This window comes from Ceratotherium simum, chromosome 22 (genome assembly GCF_057802395.1).
Source record: "Ceratotherium simum simum isolate JZ-2026a chromosome 22, ASM5780239v1, whole genome shotgun sequence".
Taxonomy (NCBI): Eukaryota; Metazoa; Chordata; class Mammalia; order Perissodactyla; family Rhinocerotidae; genus Ceratotherium; species Ceratotherium simum.
The window spans coordinates 31,261,234-31,276,200 of NC_141921.1; the positions used below are offsets into that span (position 1 = coordinate 31,261,234).

At 48.6% G+C, this 14,967-nt stretch overlaps 1 protein-coding gene across 1 annotated transcript in view; it reads right to left on the reverse strand.

Moving 5' to 3' along the window:
• The window catches only part of MAN1C1 (mannosidase alpha class 1C member 1), a 137,553-nt gene that overhangs the window by 78,649 nt on the left and 43,937 nt on the right, over nt 1-14,967 (reverse strand). Inside the window, exon 2 of the mRNA XM_004425752.3 lies at nt 5,647-5,743. Within this exon, the coding sequence (XP_004425809.2) occupies nt 5,647-5,743 (97 nt within the window). The remainder of the gene's footprint in view (nt 1-5,646; nt 5,744-14,967) is intronic.

The following is a 14,967-nucleotide window of genomic DNA, read 5'->3' on the forward strand; positions in this document are numbered from 1 at the left end:
TCGGCGAGTCTACTTAAATATGGGCAGGAACCGTACCAGGAGTTTTATACACGTCAACTTCATCTAATCCTCACAACTGTGAGGTGAAGTAAGTATTGTCCTCACTGTACAGACGGAGAAACTGAAGTGCAGAGAGGTTAAGAAACTCACCCAGAGCTGGGGGTCAAACTCAGGCTGGCCTGATTCTCAAATCCATGCTTCACTCAGCTCATCGTGCTGACGGCCAGGCGGCATGTTTTGCAATTAGGTGTTTTTAGGTTATTGGGCAAGGATAAAATATTTTCCTATGGTGTGAAAGAGGGAAATCAGAATCTTTTTCCCAAGCCCGGAATACTCAGCTGAAGTCCAATAAATAAAGATGCCTAAAGATGAGTGGCTGCAGACCCTGGCCACGGAGTGCACAGCTTCCGTGATGCAACACCACCAACGCTGAGACCATCCCGGCTCCCTTCTCTACGGCCACCATTATGCGGTCACTGGGGGACAGGGCAGCGTGGTGGTTTATGGATTGGGTTTTGGAGTCCAAGTCTCTGCTTGATAACTGTGTGACTAAGCAAGTCCTGACACTCGCCAAGTCTCAGTTTCCTCATCTGTGAAAGGGAGATGAGATGGGTAATTTACACCTTACGGGGACCGCGAGGAAGACTCCCGAGAACACAGCTACAGTGCCTGGTATGACGCATGTACAAGGATCGGGTGGGCTCTCGGCCCCCAAATCATACACCTCCTGATCGTTTGCCCCTGCTAAAGCTCCGAGAATTTCTAGCTCCTGGGGGTACCTGGCCATGACCATAGGCCTGCACTGTGACAATCTGGCCTTGGACAATTTGGCTAATCTCAGAGTGGGTGGTGCAAAGAACACTGGGCTGGGACTACCAGTCCTACAACTAATGTTCTGTGTCACCTCAGGCAAATCCCTTCCCCTCTCTGAGCTTGGTTTCCTCAACTCTAAGATAAGGGAGTTGGATTTGCCTTCAAAGGGCCTCTCTGGTGGCGCCCTTCCAAGACTCGGTGCCCCATGCTGACTTCCCCCGCTGCCAAGGGAGGACGAGTTCTCACGGAGCGCTCTGACTTGTTGGGAGGATTAATGCTCATTAAGTGCTTCAAGGCTGGCAGCAGGCACCAAGTGTAAGGGGTCACCAACTACTTGCTTGGTAACCCTTGTGCTGGCAAGAGGCCAATTTATTCCACGGCCTTGAACCCTAACCTTCCCCTGCCTCTTCCCTGTTAAAACTTCTATTGAAAGCTGCTTAAACGAAGGGGTGAGAGGTACATTGCCTACCAGTGGGCTGCCCACCCACGATCTCTGCCACAGGCACTAGAGGGTGGGGAACAGGGCAGGCGGGACCAGGGCTGGGAAAGCTCTGGAGCCCTCACATGCACCCAGTCCAGATGGGAGAAGCACAGACTGTCCTAAGGGCCTTACATCACCTCCACAGAAGCTGAACTTGAAAAATCTTCTAGGTGCCAGGCATGAATGTGAGCACTTCTCATGCGTTAACTGATTTAGTTCTTAAAACAATCCTGTGAGCAGGTACTATTGTTGTCCCTAATTGATAGCTGGGAAACTGAGGCCCAGAAAGGTTAAGAAACTTGCCCGAGTTCACACAGCTAGTAAGTGGCACAGCAGCATGCAAATCCAAGCCATCTGGCCTGAGAGTCCATGCTCTTAGCCAGCTTGTTTAATATCCCCCAAGTCCTAGCGGCAGCCCCTTCTTACAGGTAAGGAAGGTGGGCCTCTGTGTACTGAGCCACTGTGCTTTATGGCATCGCTGGCTGCCGCATTATGGCTGGTTCCTCTACCCTCCCCTCCTCGAGTGCGTTCAAACGGCAGACTCGCCTCTGTGACTTAATAGTGATAGGAGCACTGCCATCTCTAATCATCACCATCAGCCCAGGAGGCAGGGGCCTGTGCCCCACTCTGCAGTCTGAGGCCACACGGCTGCTAAGTGACAATGCAGAGGTGCCACTCAGGCACACTTGGATCCAAAAGCCATGCTCTTTCCACCACCCAGCTGGACACCCTGTCCCGTCTGGCGACCTCTCAGAGGAAGGGGAAAGATGCAGATATCTGCCTAGGCCTGGGCCACAAAGCGAGAGGCAGGCTGCATCCTCTTTGCTTGCAGCTGCTGGGTCCTAGGAGCATCTTCTGACAGGGCCTGCTGAGCCGGATGTTGGTAAAAAGAAGCCACTTTGGCACCAATTGCTTAGGACAGAAAAACTGGCTTCAGAGACACCTCACCCAGAGGTCGTGCTCTCAGAGTGAGAACAGATTCAGGGAGGGGTGCGCGGGTGGCTGGGAGGGGAATTCAATTTGGTGGAATGCCCTCCAGGGAGCCCAGGCTCGGCATCCAATGTCCTCGCTCTAGCTCCTGTAAACCCTGCAAGCCGGGCACCAGCACGAACTCGTTACCCTTCCCCATTTGCAGCCTGCCTGGCCCCACAGGCTGGGGAGGAGGCTGTAAGAGCCATGTCCAAACTGACATGCACCAGGATGCAGGGGGCAGCTCAGGGTCCCCATACGTCGACTCAGCCAGGCGGGCCAGGGTGGGCACTGCTGCCACCTGACCACTCCCTGCAGGGCCCAGCTCACAGTGAGGTCACTGATGATGGAGGCAGCCAGAATCAGGAAGGATGGCACTCAGCACCCAACTTGAGTCCAGAGAAAGAAGCGGCCGTGTAACAAGCAGCTTAATTCAGGCCAGTTCATCTTCTATGTTCAGGAATCATCTGGCTTCCACACCCCTCATGGGTTCACCCCAAACTGGAACCTCCTCCAGGCCCCTAGAATGCCCCTAAGCCCTCCTCCTCCAGATGCCTTCCCATAAGCCTCTGTATCGTAAGACCCATTTGTGGTAACAATAACCATAGCTACCACCTACCAAGCAGGTTCTATGCGTCGGGCAGGCCCTGGGCTGGGGGTTGATGTTTTCATTAGCTCAACTTCACAAAAAGACTCAGGATCAGAGAGAAATGACTTGCCCAAGGTCACAAAACCAGGAAGCAGTGAAGTCTGAATTTGAACCCAGGTCCAGCGGGCTCCAGAGGCACAGAACCTCAAGCCAGTAAAGGACTGACCACGTCATCACTTGTGATCACCTTCTACTCATCCCTCTCTCTGAGCACCCAGAAAGACCCCAGAGAGGCCCCGGGGAAGGTGTGCCAGTGTGTGTGTCGGCAGAGTTGGGGGCTCTTCGCTGTGCCATTTACCCCTGTATTCCTAGCAGCCAGCACCGGGCATGGCACAAAGCAAGCATTTATTGAGTGAAAGAGTAAGTCAATCAACACCAGCTCTCCCTGCCCAGTGCCTGGGACCCTACACAACCTCCTTTCCCAGGAGCCAGCCGCCCACTGTGGCTCATCCGCCGGCTGAAGAAAGAAGGCTCTGCCTCACTGCCAGGACTGCTGCAGGCACTGGATGACAGGGAACCCAGGGCCTGCCAAGGCTGCTCTTGGGAGACAGACAGCCCAGGGGACCTCAGAACCCCCCAAGGGCTCACCTGAGCAATCCCCAACCACATTTATTACAACAGAAAGCATAAAACATTCATATATCCTTGGCCCTTTGCATATTCATATAGGTTCTCATAGCAGCTCCAGTGTGAATGACGAACGAACAGGGGCCCAGAGAGGTCAAGTGGCTTGGACTCGGCCACACAGATGGTTCAGGGCAGAGTGAGGACTTGTGCCCATGTCTTCTGACTCCAGGTCCAGGTTTCTTTCCACCATTCCAGGCTGCCTACTCTCCATCAGGCTCAGTGATTGGAATGGGGCTGAAGGGATGAGATTTAAATCACAGGCCCTGAGGACTTTTACAAAATGGGATTGGTTTAGCCCTATTCCTCCCAGCAGTGTTCCCCAACGCGCTCCCTCTAGCCCGGTGGATGGTCTGAGCAATAGCTACACCCATGCCGTACAGTTTCAGTCTGCAGCCTCCCCCAGCCTCCACCAATTCCCTGAACATTTGCAAGTGTTTAGAGAGAAGGCGAGGGGGAGCTTCCTGGATCACATCTCTGATTTACACTAGTAGCCAAAGCTCCAAAGACTCTGTCAAGATCTAGAGCAGCCATCCTTCCCAGGGAGGACATGGGGTGTTGGGAAGGTCTGTGTTCCAGGCAGGTAAGGCAGCCAGGCTCTGAAACTGGAATCCACATATTTCAGATTTGAGGTTAAAGAAACTTAAACCTGCTTTCCTCCCTCCTGACTCAGGCGTCCTCTCTAGGAGTCTATCCTAAGACTATATTTTATGCACAAAGATGATAACTGCTGCATTATTTTTAATAACAAAAAATTGGAAGTGACCTTCGTCCAACATTAGCGGGATGGTTGAATGAATTATGGCACATCCATATGCAATAATTGCAGCCATGTAAAACATTCTTTATGAAAAAGTTTAAAAGAGGGAAACATTTATGATATAACATTAGGTCAAAAAAAGAGAGAAAGGACATAAAATTGTATGCAGAGGGAAAAAAGCACACGGAAGAAAAGACTGGAAGGAAATGAGCCAAGATGTCAACAGAGGCTGCATCCACGTGGCAGAACGAGTTATTTTTCACCTGCTTTATACTTTTTGATACTTTCTCTTTTTTCCCTACATTCTCATGATAATCAGGGGAAAAAAAGCTACCTAAATTCACACACACAACCCTCTCAAGGGGAGTGAATTGTCCAAAGAGCCAGGAAGGTTGCGATGCTGACTTGTTAGAGGGAGAAAAGTAGGTCCTCTGTCCCTTTTCCCATAACACAAATACCCCGGACAGGGCCATACACTTGGCGGGCCATCCCTTGTAAATGTGCTTTTGAGATTTTCCTGGGAATTTTCATCTGACTTGCTCTTTGGCTGTTAACTTCAGGAGCCTGTGTCTCTAAGGGGTGAGGAATACAGGTGATGAATTTCCATCTCCAGCCCCAGACAGCCCGTCTCTCAGAAGGAAAGCAGCCAGGCTGCTGCCAGCATCTTTGCACAGGAAAAGCCTGCAGAGAGGGGGCTGGCAACTGGGATGAGTGTTAAATTCAAAATCCAAGGCCATGCCCACAGTAGGGCACCTCGTGGTCTCTCCAGATGAGAGAGGCTTTCAAGGCTCTGGGTTAGGAGAATCTCAGGCTAGGAAGGGCAGAGACGTCAGCAAGTGAGGCTGCAGATCAAACACAGGCCGCTGACACGAGGCAGCACCTGTGCTGCTCCTAACATGCGACCATTCTGTTTGTCCACCAAGTCAGCGTGCAAGAGACACACCTCCAAGACTTTAGGGCGGTGCACGGCCCCACTCATCGGAAAAGTGTTGGGTTTCTCTGTGAAAACACCCAAGATCATTTTACAGCTGCACTTGGAGGACTGCATTTACACCCGGTCCTCTGCGTCCTTCAGAACGCCAACCTTCTCTGTGGAAACCTATCTCCATCCCTCACCATCCTCACACATTTCCAAGCTTATTTGCTGTAAAAAATAAATGATGGGAGCATACGAAGAAGTGTGTAAGGAGAGAGAGAAGCGTCTGGGTTCCCCCCAAATCTAGAAGGCTCAGAAGCCTGGACAGCCCAGAAGGAACTCAGACTTGGGAGCCCCTGGGTCTGGAAAATAGGGACACAGAAGAAATGCCGCTCGGCCACCAGGAGGTGGTGGGTCTCCCCGTCGTCACTCACCAAACATGTTGCCCTCGTAGCCGTCTTTCGTGAGGGGCCGGAGCTCATTTTTCCCCATTGCGTAACGCCGGTAGCTCTGCCAGGCAAACTGCATCATCTGCAGATAAAGCAGGAAACAGGACCTGAGCGTGGCCGTTCCAGACATGCGGACTGGCCATTGGCATTGCCCTCTGCAATAGGCTTACCACATTTAAAAAATTACCTTCCAAATTGAGGAAGACAACCTCCTCTCACCATAATTTTACTCATAGTTACAGCTGCCCGGAAGGCCATTCTCCTCAGACAACCCCACGTGTCTAGAGTTTAACCATAGATTCCTTAGAGAAGACACGAAAAGCACTAAATACATTCTAACCATCCTTCAGTGCCAAAACGAAAAGCCACCTCTTCCATGAAGCCTTCTCTGTTGTGCTCTGGCCCAAAGGGATCCTCTGAAGAGAAGGGAACAACTCATTGAGTGACGCCTGTCATAATCCAATAGGATAACCCCCTGAGTTAGGGACTGTTGACTCCACCTTGTAGACAAGGAGATGGTCAGATATGAGGTAACTCACCCAAGGTTACCCGAATCAGTGAGAGCGCTGGGAACAGAACCCATGCCCTCTGGCTCTGCAGCCTTAGGTCTCTCCCCAAAGCCTTGGTGCTGTCCCCGAAAGTCACTGCATGAGTCTCTGAACTCCCCCAACATTGGCTTGACCTACTCTGGCCATCCCAGGCTCCCTAGCACCCTGGCTGGTCACTGTTATTTTTTGTTTCCCTAGCTCTGGACCATAAGCTCCTTGAAGCCAGAAACTATGCTTGCCTAGCCTCAGTTTCCCCCACAGCACCCAGCACAGGGCTTGGCACACGTAGGCAGCAATGAGTAACGCAGTGCGTGCACGAGTTCTTACTACACTAAGGCAACGATATCAGCTCCCCGGGAGCATCACGAAAGCACCGTGACCCCCTAGCTGCACTTGGCACTGGAGGCTGGAGGAATGCAGGGTGACAATCCACCTCCAGCCCTGCTCCCTAGTCCCCCAGGGTCTCCCTTTTGCCTCTATGATGCTCCTTTTTTGCCTTCGCATGGCAGGCTGCAGAAGGAGGACAGCGGAGGAAAGAGGAGGGAGCCAGGGGCAGGCAGTGGAGGCACAGCTGAGGGACAGGTGGCTGGGGAGGCAGCCTGGTGTGGTGGAAAGAACTCAGGCTTCGGGGCCAGAGAGGCCTGGGTTCTAATCCTACCTCTGCCTCCATCTCTTTGACTTTAAGTGACTAAACATCTCTGAGCCTCAGTTGCCTCATCTTTGAAATGGGAATAAACAAGGCCTGCTTTGCCACAATCCTGAAAGGTTGAAATGAAAGAAAGTAGCTGGAAATGCCCAGCTGCCAACCTGATGCCGCAAGTGATCAACAAACACTAGTTCTCTTCTCTCCTCAGCCTTTGAAACACCCGTCTGGTTCTCCAAGACTCATCCACCCCCCTCCTTCCACCCATCCTACTAGTTCTCAAACGTTAGCTGCATCAGGATCACTTAGAGGCTTGTTAAAACAGACTGTCGGGCCCCATCCCTGGGTTTCTGATTCAGCAGGTCTGGGGTCAGCCAGAGAATTTGCTTTTCTAACAAGTTCCCACGTGATGCTCCTGGTCCACGGGCCACATTTGAGAACCACTGATTTATTATATGTGTTTATTTCTATTGCTCACCTCACTTCTAGACACTGTCTGGCATCCTTTGGCTTTTCTCCTTCTATCTTCCCGCCTCCTTCCTGCCTCAGCTCCCTCTTGCTGGACATCTCCACCTGCGTTCTCCATGCTCTGGGACTCCTGGTGCTCAGAAACCACCTCTTCTAGGCACATCTGGACAGTGACCACCGCCACGCTTGCTGCTGTGGCCAAGTGCACAGGCCAGGAGGGCAGACCTCACAGGCTTATGGCCCAGGCTCTCTGTGAAATGGCAGAATAATCTACTACGGCCTCTCCACTTCACAGACGATGAAACTGAGGCTCAGAGATGGGAAGTAGTTGAGGCGGCACAGCCAGCAGGGCTGGAATCCAGCTCTTTCAACTCCCAGGCCAGCGGACCCACCTCCATGCTTGGCCCAGTACTGGCTTCCCATGTGACACACATGCAAATGTCATGGTAACGCACGCCAAGCACTTGGCACAGGCTTTGGGGCCTGGTTCTGTTCCTCTGTTATTTTCTACTTATCTTAAATTGGCAATAACGGAAACTAATTGCCGGGTATGAGCGCTTAAGGGAGACTGGCCTCCTCCCTCAGTCTCTTATCTGGGGGGCTCCCTTGACCAAGTCAGTTCGAGAGGAGGGAGGGGAAGTGGCAGGTGGGAGAGCAGCAGGAGGCTGTTAAAACATAAATGACAGCAGGAAAGGAGCAGGGGTCTGGAGGAGGGTACTGCACCCCACCCTCAAAACCCATCCTGCTTAAGAGAGAGAGAGAGAAGTGGGTGTGCAGAGTAATTAAGAGAATCATAGGTATCTACATGTTCTCAAAGGAGCTGTCACTGTGGGGACGTGGAGATGTTTGGAATGCGGCCCGTTCTCACAGTCATCCACATCCCCGGAGGGGAATGAAGGCACAAATAATCCCTATGTCACATGGGACTGGATTCAGAAGGCAGTCAGAGCCAGCTTCAATCACACACACACACACAAGTACACACAGACCCCAAACACTCGTGCCTCTCCCACCTCGGGTCACGAGCGGCTCAGCCCAGGCGCTGGGTGAGCAGGCGGCGGGAAAGACCCCCAGCCGGGCGATCCTTATTTCTCTTCCTGACGCACCCTACGCAAGGGGCTGCCAGGGGTCCCGTGCTGTGCTCAGCGCAGTAGGGCTGCAGCCCTGGTAGGAACGCTCTCCCGGCCCCCACCCTCTACTCCCCTGCCAACCACTTATCTTCCTTCAGATCCCAGCTGAAAGGGCATTTTTAGGGGGAGACTAGCCAAGCCTAAATCGGGCCCCCACTCCCACCCCGCATTCCTGATGCCAGGTCCCAGAGCAGCTTGCAGTCAAGCTCCTATACTTGCGATCATTTGGTCGGTGCCCCCACCCCCTATTCACTACTGCACGCCCGGCAATGCAGGGACAGGCAAGTAACAGGTGCTCACTAAATATTTGTTGAATGAATATAAGAACAAACAAGGAAATTGGCTCTGGAGCTTAACACATGGCTGGGAGACTCGATATGGACCACACATGTCACAGGTATGACAGGTAATGGGTCAGAGGGGAGGGGCTTCTGAGCAACAGAGGTGCTCAGAAGAGGGCAAGCATGCATATCAAAGGATGCTTCATGGGCACCCAAGTGTCCTGATGGACAGGTAGGAGTGTGAGGGGCACAACAAGGGGATGATCCACAGAAAGGCTAATCTCACTCTGGAACTGGTGATATGTGCCTTGGGTGACTCCTGGACTTGGCTTTAGAGATGGACAGTCCCTGGCTTCATGCTTAGGCAGTTCTAAGACGTCAAAGATCACCCAGGCCACTTTCTGCTCCATGCAAGTTCCTTAAAAGGATTAAGTCACCTCTCTTTGAACACCCCCCATGACGGGGTGCTCTCCACCTTACCAGGCAGCCCATTTGATTATGGAGTTTCACAAAGTTCTTCCTTAACCAATCCAAATCTGTTTTCCCCTACAGGCCATGGGGAAGACAGCTCATACTGCTTCTACACCACAGACCTTCAGCCAGGGGAAGCCAACTCTCAAGTCACCCTAGGCTGCCTGTTGGCCAGCTGCAGAGCCGGCTCCTCCAACAGTTCTCCTATGGCAGAGCTTTGAATCCCCCGAAACTGCAGACCCACACATCACAACAGTTTCCCAGGGTGCCCCAAGACTTTGTCACCCATTTGTTACGGCTGGCTATACTTTTGGTAATGAGCAGGAATCGGAGTGCAAACTCTCCCTGGTTACATCTGGACCAGATCCTGCGTGTGTCACTTGCCATTTGTCCCTAACAATTTCATCTCGTTGAATTCTGCCTACCATTCTGTGCTGTCAGGATCTTTCTGGAGCCAGATCTTATCATTCAATGTGTGTGTGTCTGCATGCTTTGGGTAATCTGCAAACTTAATGGGACTGCCATCTGTGTCTCCCTCCAAGTTTTGGACAGAAATATTAAAGGCTGGGCTGAAGACAGTTGGGGAAAGAGCAGCAGGGGCCTCTCTCCTGTATCCAGTGCTGCTCTTTGAGTGTCATCTGTCAGCAGGTGAGGAACCTGTCAAACAGTCAGCACAACCCCTGTATCTCCATTTTTGTACATGAGGATGCTGTGAAGGACAGAGCTGAAATACAGAAACACTCTGCCCCAGTACAGCTAGTACAGAAAAAACAGATTGCTTTTTTTTTCCTTAAAGGAAAATCAGGGGTTAGACTGATGATTTGTTCTTAGAGAACCCATTTTGGCTCCTACGGATCATTACTTTTTGTTCTAAATACTTGCAAATCACTAACTTAAAAACCTATCAGTCCCACTAAGATGGCTACAATCAGAGAGACAAACAATAGGTGTTGGCCAGAATATGGACAAATTGGAATTCTCACAAATTGCTGGTGGGAATGAAAATGGTGCAGTCACTTTGGAAAAACGTTTGGCATAAAAAGTTAAATATAGAGTTACCATGTGACCCAGCAGCTCCGCTCCTCGGTGTAGAACTGTGCCGAAAAGACTTAACGTAGCAGACCTGAGACATCTGTCCTTAGAAAGTCCTGATAGCAAGGCTGGCCCTTAGCTGGCGTCTGGGAATGTGGATTTAGTGAGTTCTCACCATTCTCTAACTGGTTAGAGTGGTTAACTGTATCTAGACCGTTTGTACAAACAATATGGCTTATGCTGAACACCTGCTTTCCTTCTGGGAGTCTGGAATTTTGGTACATGCTAGACAGGGTGCCTACATGCCAACCTCCAATAAAAACCTGGGGCACTGAGTCTCTAATGGGCTTCCCTGTAGACACCACCTCACCGTGTTGTCACAGTTCAGTGCTGGAGGAATCCAGGGTGTCCTGTGTGACTCCCCCGGGAGAGGACTCTTGAAGTTTGCTCCTGGTTTCCTCTGGCTTCTCCGCATGCACTCTTTCCCTTTGCTGATTTTGCTTTTTGTCTTTTCACTGTAGTAAATCACTGGGAGTAGGACTAAGTGCTGTGTCCTGTGAGACCTCCTAGTGAATCACTGAACCTAGGGGTGGTCTTGGGGACCCCTGACACATACCCTAGAAAATTAAATACATATGTCCACACAAAAACTTGTACAGGAATGTGCATAGCAGCACTATTTGTAATAGCCAAAAAGGAGAAACAACCCAAATGTCCATTGACTGATGAATGAATCAACAAAATGTGGTATATCCATACAAAGGAATGTTATTCAGCCATAAAAATCAATGAAGTACTAACACATGCTACAACACGGATGAACCTTGAAAACATTGTGCTAAGTGAAAGCCAAACACAAAAGGCCACAGAGTACATGATTCCATTTATGTGAAATGTCCAGAATAGGCAAATCCATGTAGACAGAAATAGCTTAGTGGTCACTAGCGGATGGGGAAAGGGGTCATGAGGAATGACTGCTAATGGGTATGGGGCCTTTATGGGGTGACGAAAATGTTCTAAAAGCGTTTGTGATGATGATTGTACGACTCTCTGAATATATTAAAAACCTTAGTATATTTTACACTTTAAAAGGTGAATTTTATGGTATGCGAATTATCTCTCGATAAAGCTGTTATTTACTTATGTTAAAAAAAAACTAGTAGTGGGGACAAATAGGTATCGTATGCCATTTGATATGACACACTGAGGACACACCATCATTTCAGCGGTATTCCTGACAAAAATGCAAACCTGAACCGAATCATGAGGAAAGATCAGACAAACCCAAACTGAGGGACAACCTACAATATAACTGGCTTTTATTCTTCAAAAACATCCAGGTCATGAAAGAAAAGGAAAGACTGATGAACTGCTCCAGACTGAAGGAGACTTAAAGACATGAAATAAACGTAATACGTAATCTTGAAATGTGATCTCCGAGCAGAAAGAACAGTAGCAATTATTATTATTATTATTGCTATAAAGGACAGATGTCAAGACAATTGACGAAATTTGAATAGGGATCAGCTGATTGTATCACGTCAACGTTAATTTTCTGGTTTTACTATGGTTATGTAGAAAACTGACACTAACTTTTTAGAAATACACAATGAAGTATTTAGAGGTAAGGGGCATTATGTTTGCAACTTACTCTCAAATGGTTCAAAACAATAATGTGTGTAGTGTGTGTGGGGGGGTGTGCACGTAGTGTGTGGAGTGTGTGTGTGTAGGTGTGTACAACAGAGAAAGAAAAAAAAGCCAACGGTAAAATGTTAACATGTGAAGAATCTGAGTGAAGGATAAATGTGAAATCTTGGTTAGACTTTTGCAACTTTCCTACAAGCCTGAGATTATTTTTTTTAAAAACCCATCAGGGACCTTTGCCAGAGGTTGGTGTCATTTTCACCTCCATCACCGAGTTCTGTTTTCCTCTACTTTTATACCTTACGACAGCATGTGCCCACTGCCAGTCTCCTTGCAGCTCCTCTTACCCCCCATCCTCGCTTGGTCCCCTCACCAAGCCTCTCCCACCCACTCTGGTCAGAAGACAGAGCAAATGAGGAACCAGCAATTTTGGCTTCTCCTTTTATAATTACAGATCTTCCTCTACTTATGATGGGGCTACATCCTGATAAACCCGTCGTAAGTTGAAAATATCATAAGTTGAAAATGCATTTAATACTCCTAAGCTCCCAAACATCACAGCTTAGCCTGGCCTATCTTAACCATGCTCAGAACACTTACATGAGCCTACAGTTGGGCAAAATCATCTAACACCAAGCCTGTTTTAAAAACAAAGAGTTGAATATCTCATGTAATTTCTTGACTACTGTACTGAAAGTGAACACCAGAATGGTCGTGTGGGTACAGAACGGTTGTAAGTGTATCAGTTGTTTACCCTTGTGATCGCCTGGCTGACTGGGAGCTGCAGTTCACTGTTGCTGCCCAGCGTCACGAGAGAGTATGTACAGCGAATCGCCTGCCCGGGAAAAGACCAAAACTCAAAATTGGAAGTACAGTTTCTGTGAATATGTATCTTACCATGGTGAAATGAGGTACCCGTCCTTACTCCATTCTTCCTGCTCCAAAAATAAACAAAAAGGGCCCTTTTGCGGTTTTGAGCATTTTCCAGAAGTCCCAGCTCAACCCAGGCTTCAGCCCCCCAGGCCCCTTTCTCCCACATCCGGGTCACTCCCCTCACTTGAGCTCAGTTCTGTGTCCCCTACTTCCTTCTTCTGCATACATCCTTTCTGATAGTTTCAAAAATAAGGTTGATATCCCTATCTCTCTCTCTCTCTCTTTTTTTTTTTTGGTGAGGAAGATCAGCCCTGAGCTAACATCTGTGCTAATCCTCCTCTTTTTTTTTTTTTTTTTGCTGAGGAAGACCGGCTCTGAGCTAACATCTATTGCCAATCATCCTCCTTTTTTTTCCAAAGCCCCAGTAGATAGTTGTGTCATAGTTGCACATCCTTCTAGTTGCTGTATGTGGCACGTGGCCTCAGCATGGGTGGAGAAACGGTGCATCGGTGCGCACCTGGGATCCGAACCCGGGCCGGCAGTAGCGGAGCGCACGCACTTAACGGCTAAGCCACCGGGCCTGCCCCTCTCTCACTCTCTTTTAATGTGTCTAAGGTATACATACTCATTGGAGAAAAGCAGAGAGAAAGAAAACAATCAGCCATCATTCAAATATTATAACCACCATTCCCATTTTGGTGTCTTTCTTTCCACTCTTTTTCCATTCATCTTTGCTTTTTCCAGTCACGATGACAAAAACATTTTCCACTTTATTACAAAGACTTTGTAAACATCATTTTTAATAGCTATATAATAGCCCAGCAAGTAGGTTCAGCATCATTTACTTAACCTTCCTCCCATATACCTGGACATTTCAGTGATTTCTACTCTGGGGCTATTATAAATAATGCCATAATGAACATCTTTGTGCACACTCCTTTTTCTATATTTCAAGTAATTTCCTTAGGCCAGAGCCTCTAAGAAATTGCTAGGAAAAAAATTAGAAGTTATTGATATGTCCGCTCCCTTTTAAAGATTAAACCCAGACAGCTTGTTGTGCCATCACCGTGCAAAGCCTGGTGAATAGGAAAATGCATAACAATTTTGTGACAATACAGTAAAGTAGTTCACTTGGGGAGATAAAACTAACAAACGTAATCATCGCTTACATTTGTGCAGCTCCTTGCACACTTCATCTCATGGGATTTGCGTAGTTCAGGGGGCTTGACAGGACAAGTATTGGTCCCATTTAGAAATAATCACGCAAGTATGAGATGTAAAGTATTAAACAGATATTAAAAACTGTGCTTCCAAATGTGTATGGATATACAAAAATGCTCATTATATATAATATTAAATGAAAAAGCAGGATACTGAATTATACAGTATGAAACTGACTAGTCTATGTATGAGTGTTTTAAAGAAAAAAAAAAAGACTGGAAGGAAATACACCAAAATGCTGACAGTGGTTACGTCTGATAGTGAGAAGTTTAGTGACTACTATTTTTTTCTTCTTATTGACCCACATTTTCTAAATTTTCTATGAAGAATCTCTAGAAATGTTTGTAATGTGAAAATTAAAGGTTGTTAAGATGAAAAACATAAGGAAGAAATGATATTGTGCAACTCCTAAGTCAAAAGGGAGTGTTTGGATGGTTGGCCATGAGGTGGATGGGACAGAGTCAGGTTTTGATGGGAGAGAGGAAGATCTTGACAGCTGGGAGTCAGAGAGAAGGCCAACCAGCAAGAGAAACAACATAAACAGAAGCACAGAGCCAGAATCTCAAACAGAATCTGAGTGCCAGAGACATCATCTAGTCCCAAAGCCACATTTTACAAGAACATGTGAGGCCCAGACAGGGGAAGTGACTTGCCATGGCCAGGACACAGAAATTAACAGCACAGGGACGGTCATGTCTCCAAAAACATGGGCCAGGACAGTGAAGCAGCTGACTAGGGCCGGGACAGCCTGAGCTGCGGCAGGAGAAATCTGGGACAGACTCAAGAACGTGGCTGTAAGAATCTAGAGACGTGACAACCAAATACCAAGAGAAATTAGACCTCTGCCCCCACTGGGTTCTAGAAACACACAATAGGCAGTCAACATTTGTGTGTGTGTGCATGTGTGTCCATGGTAGAGACAGAAGGCAGCTCTAGATGGTCTCTGGAAGCCCCTTCCTTCCAGCAGCCTGTGATTCAAAGAACACCTAACAACA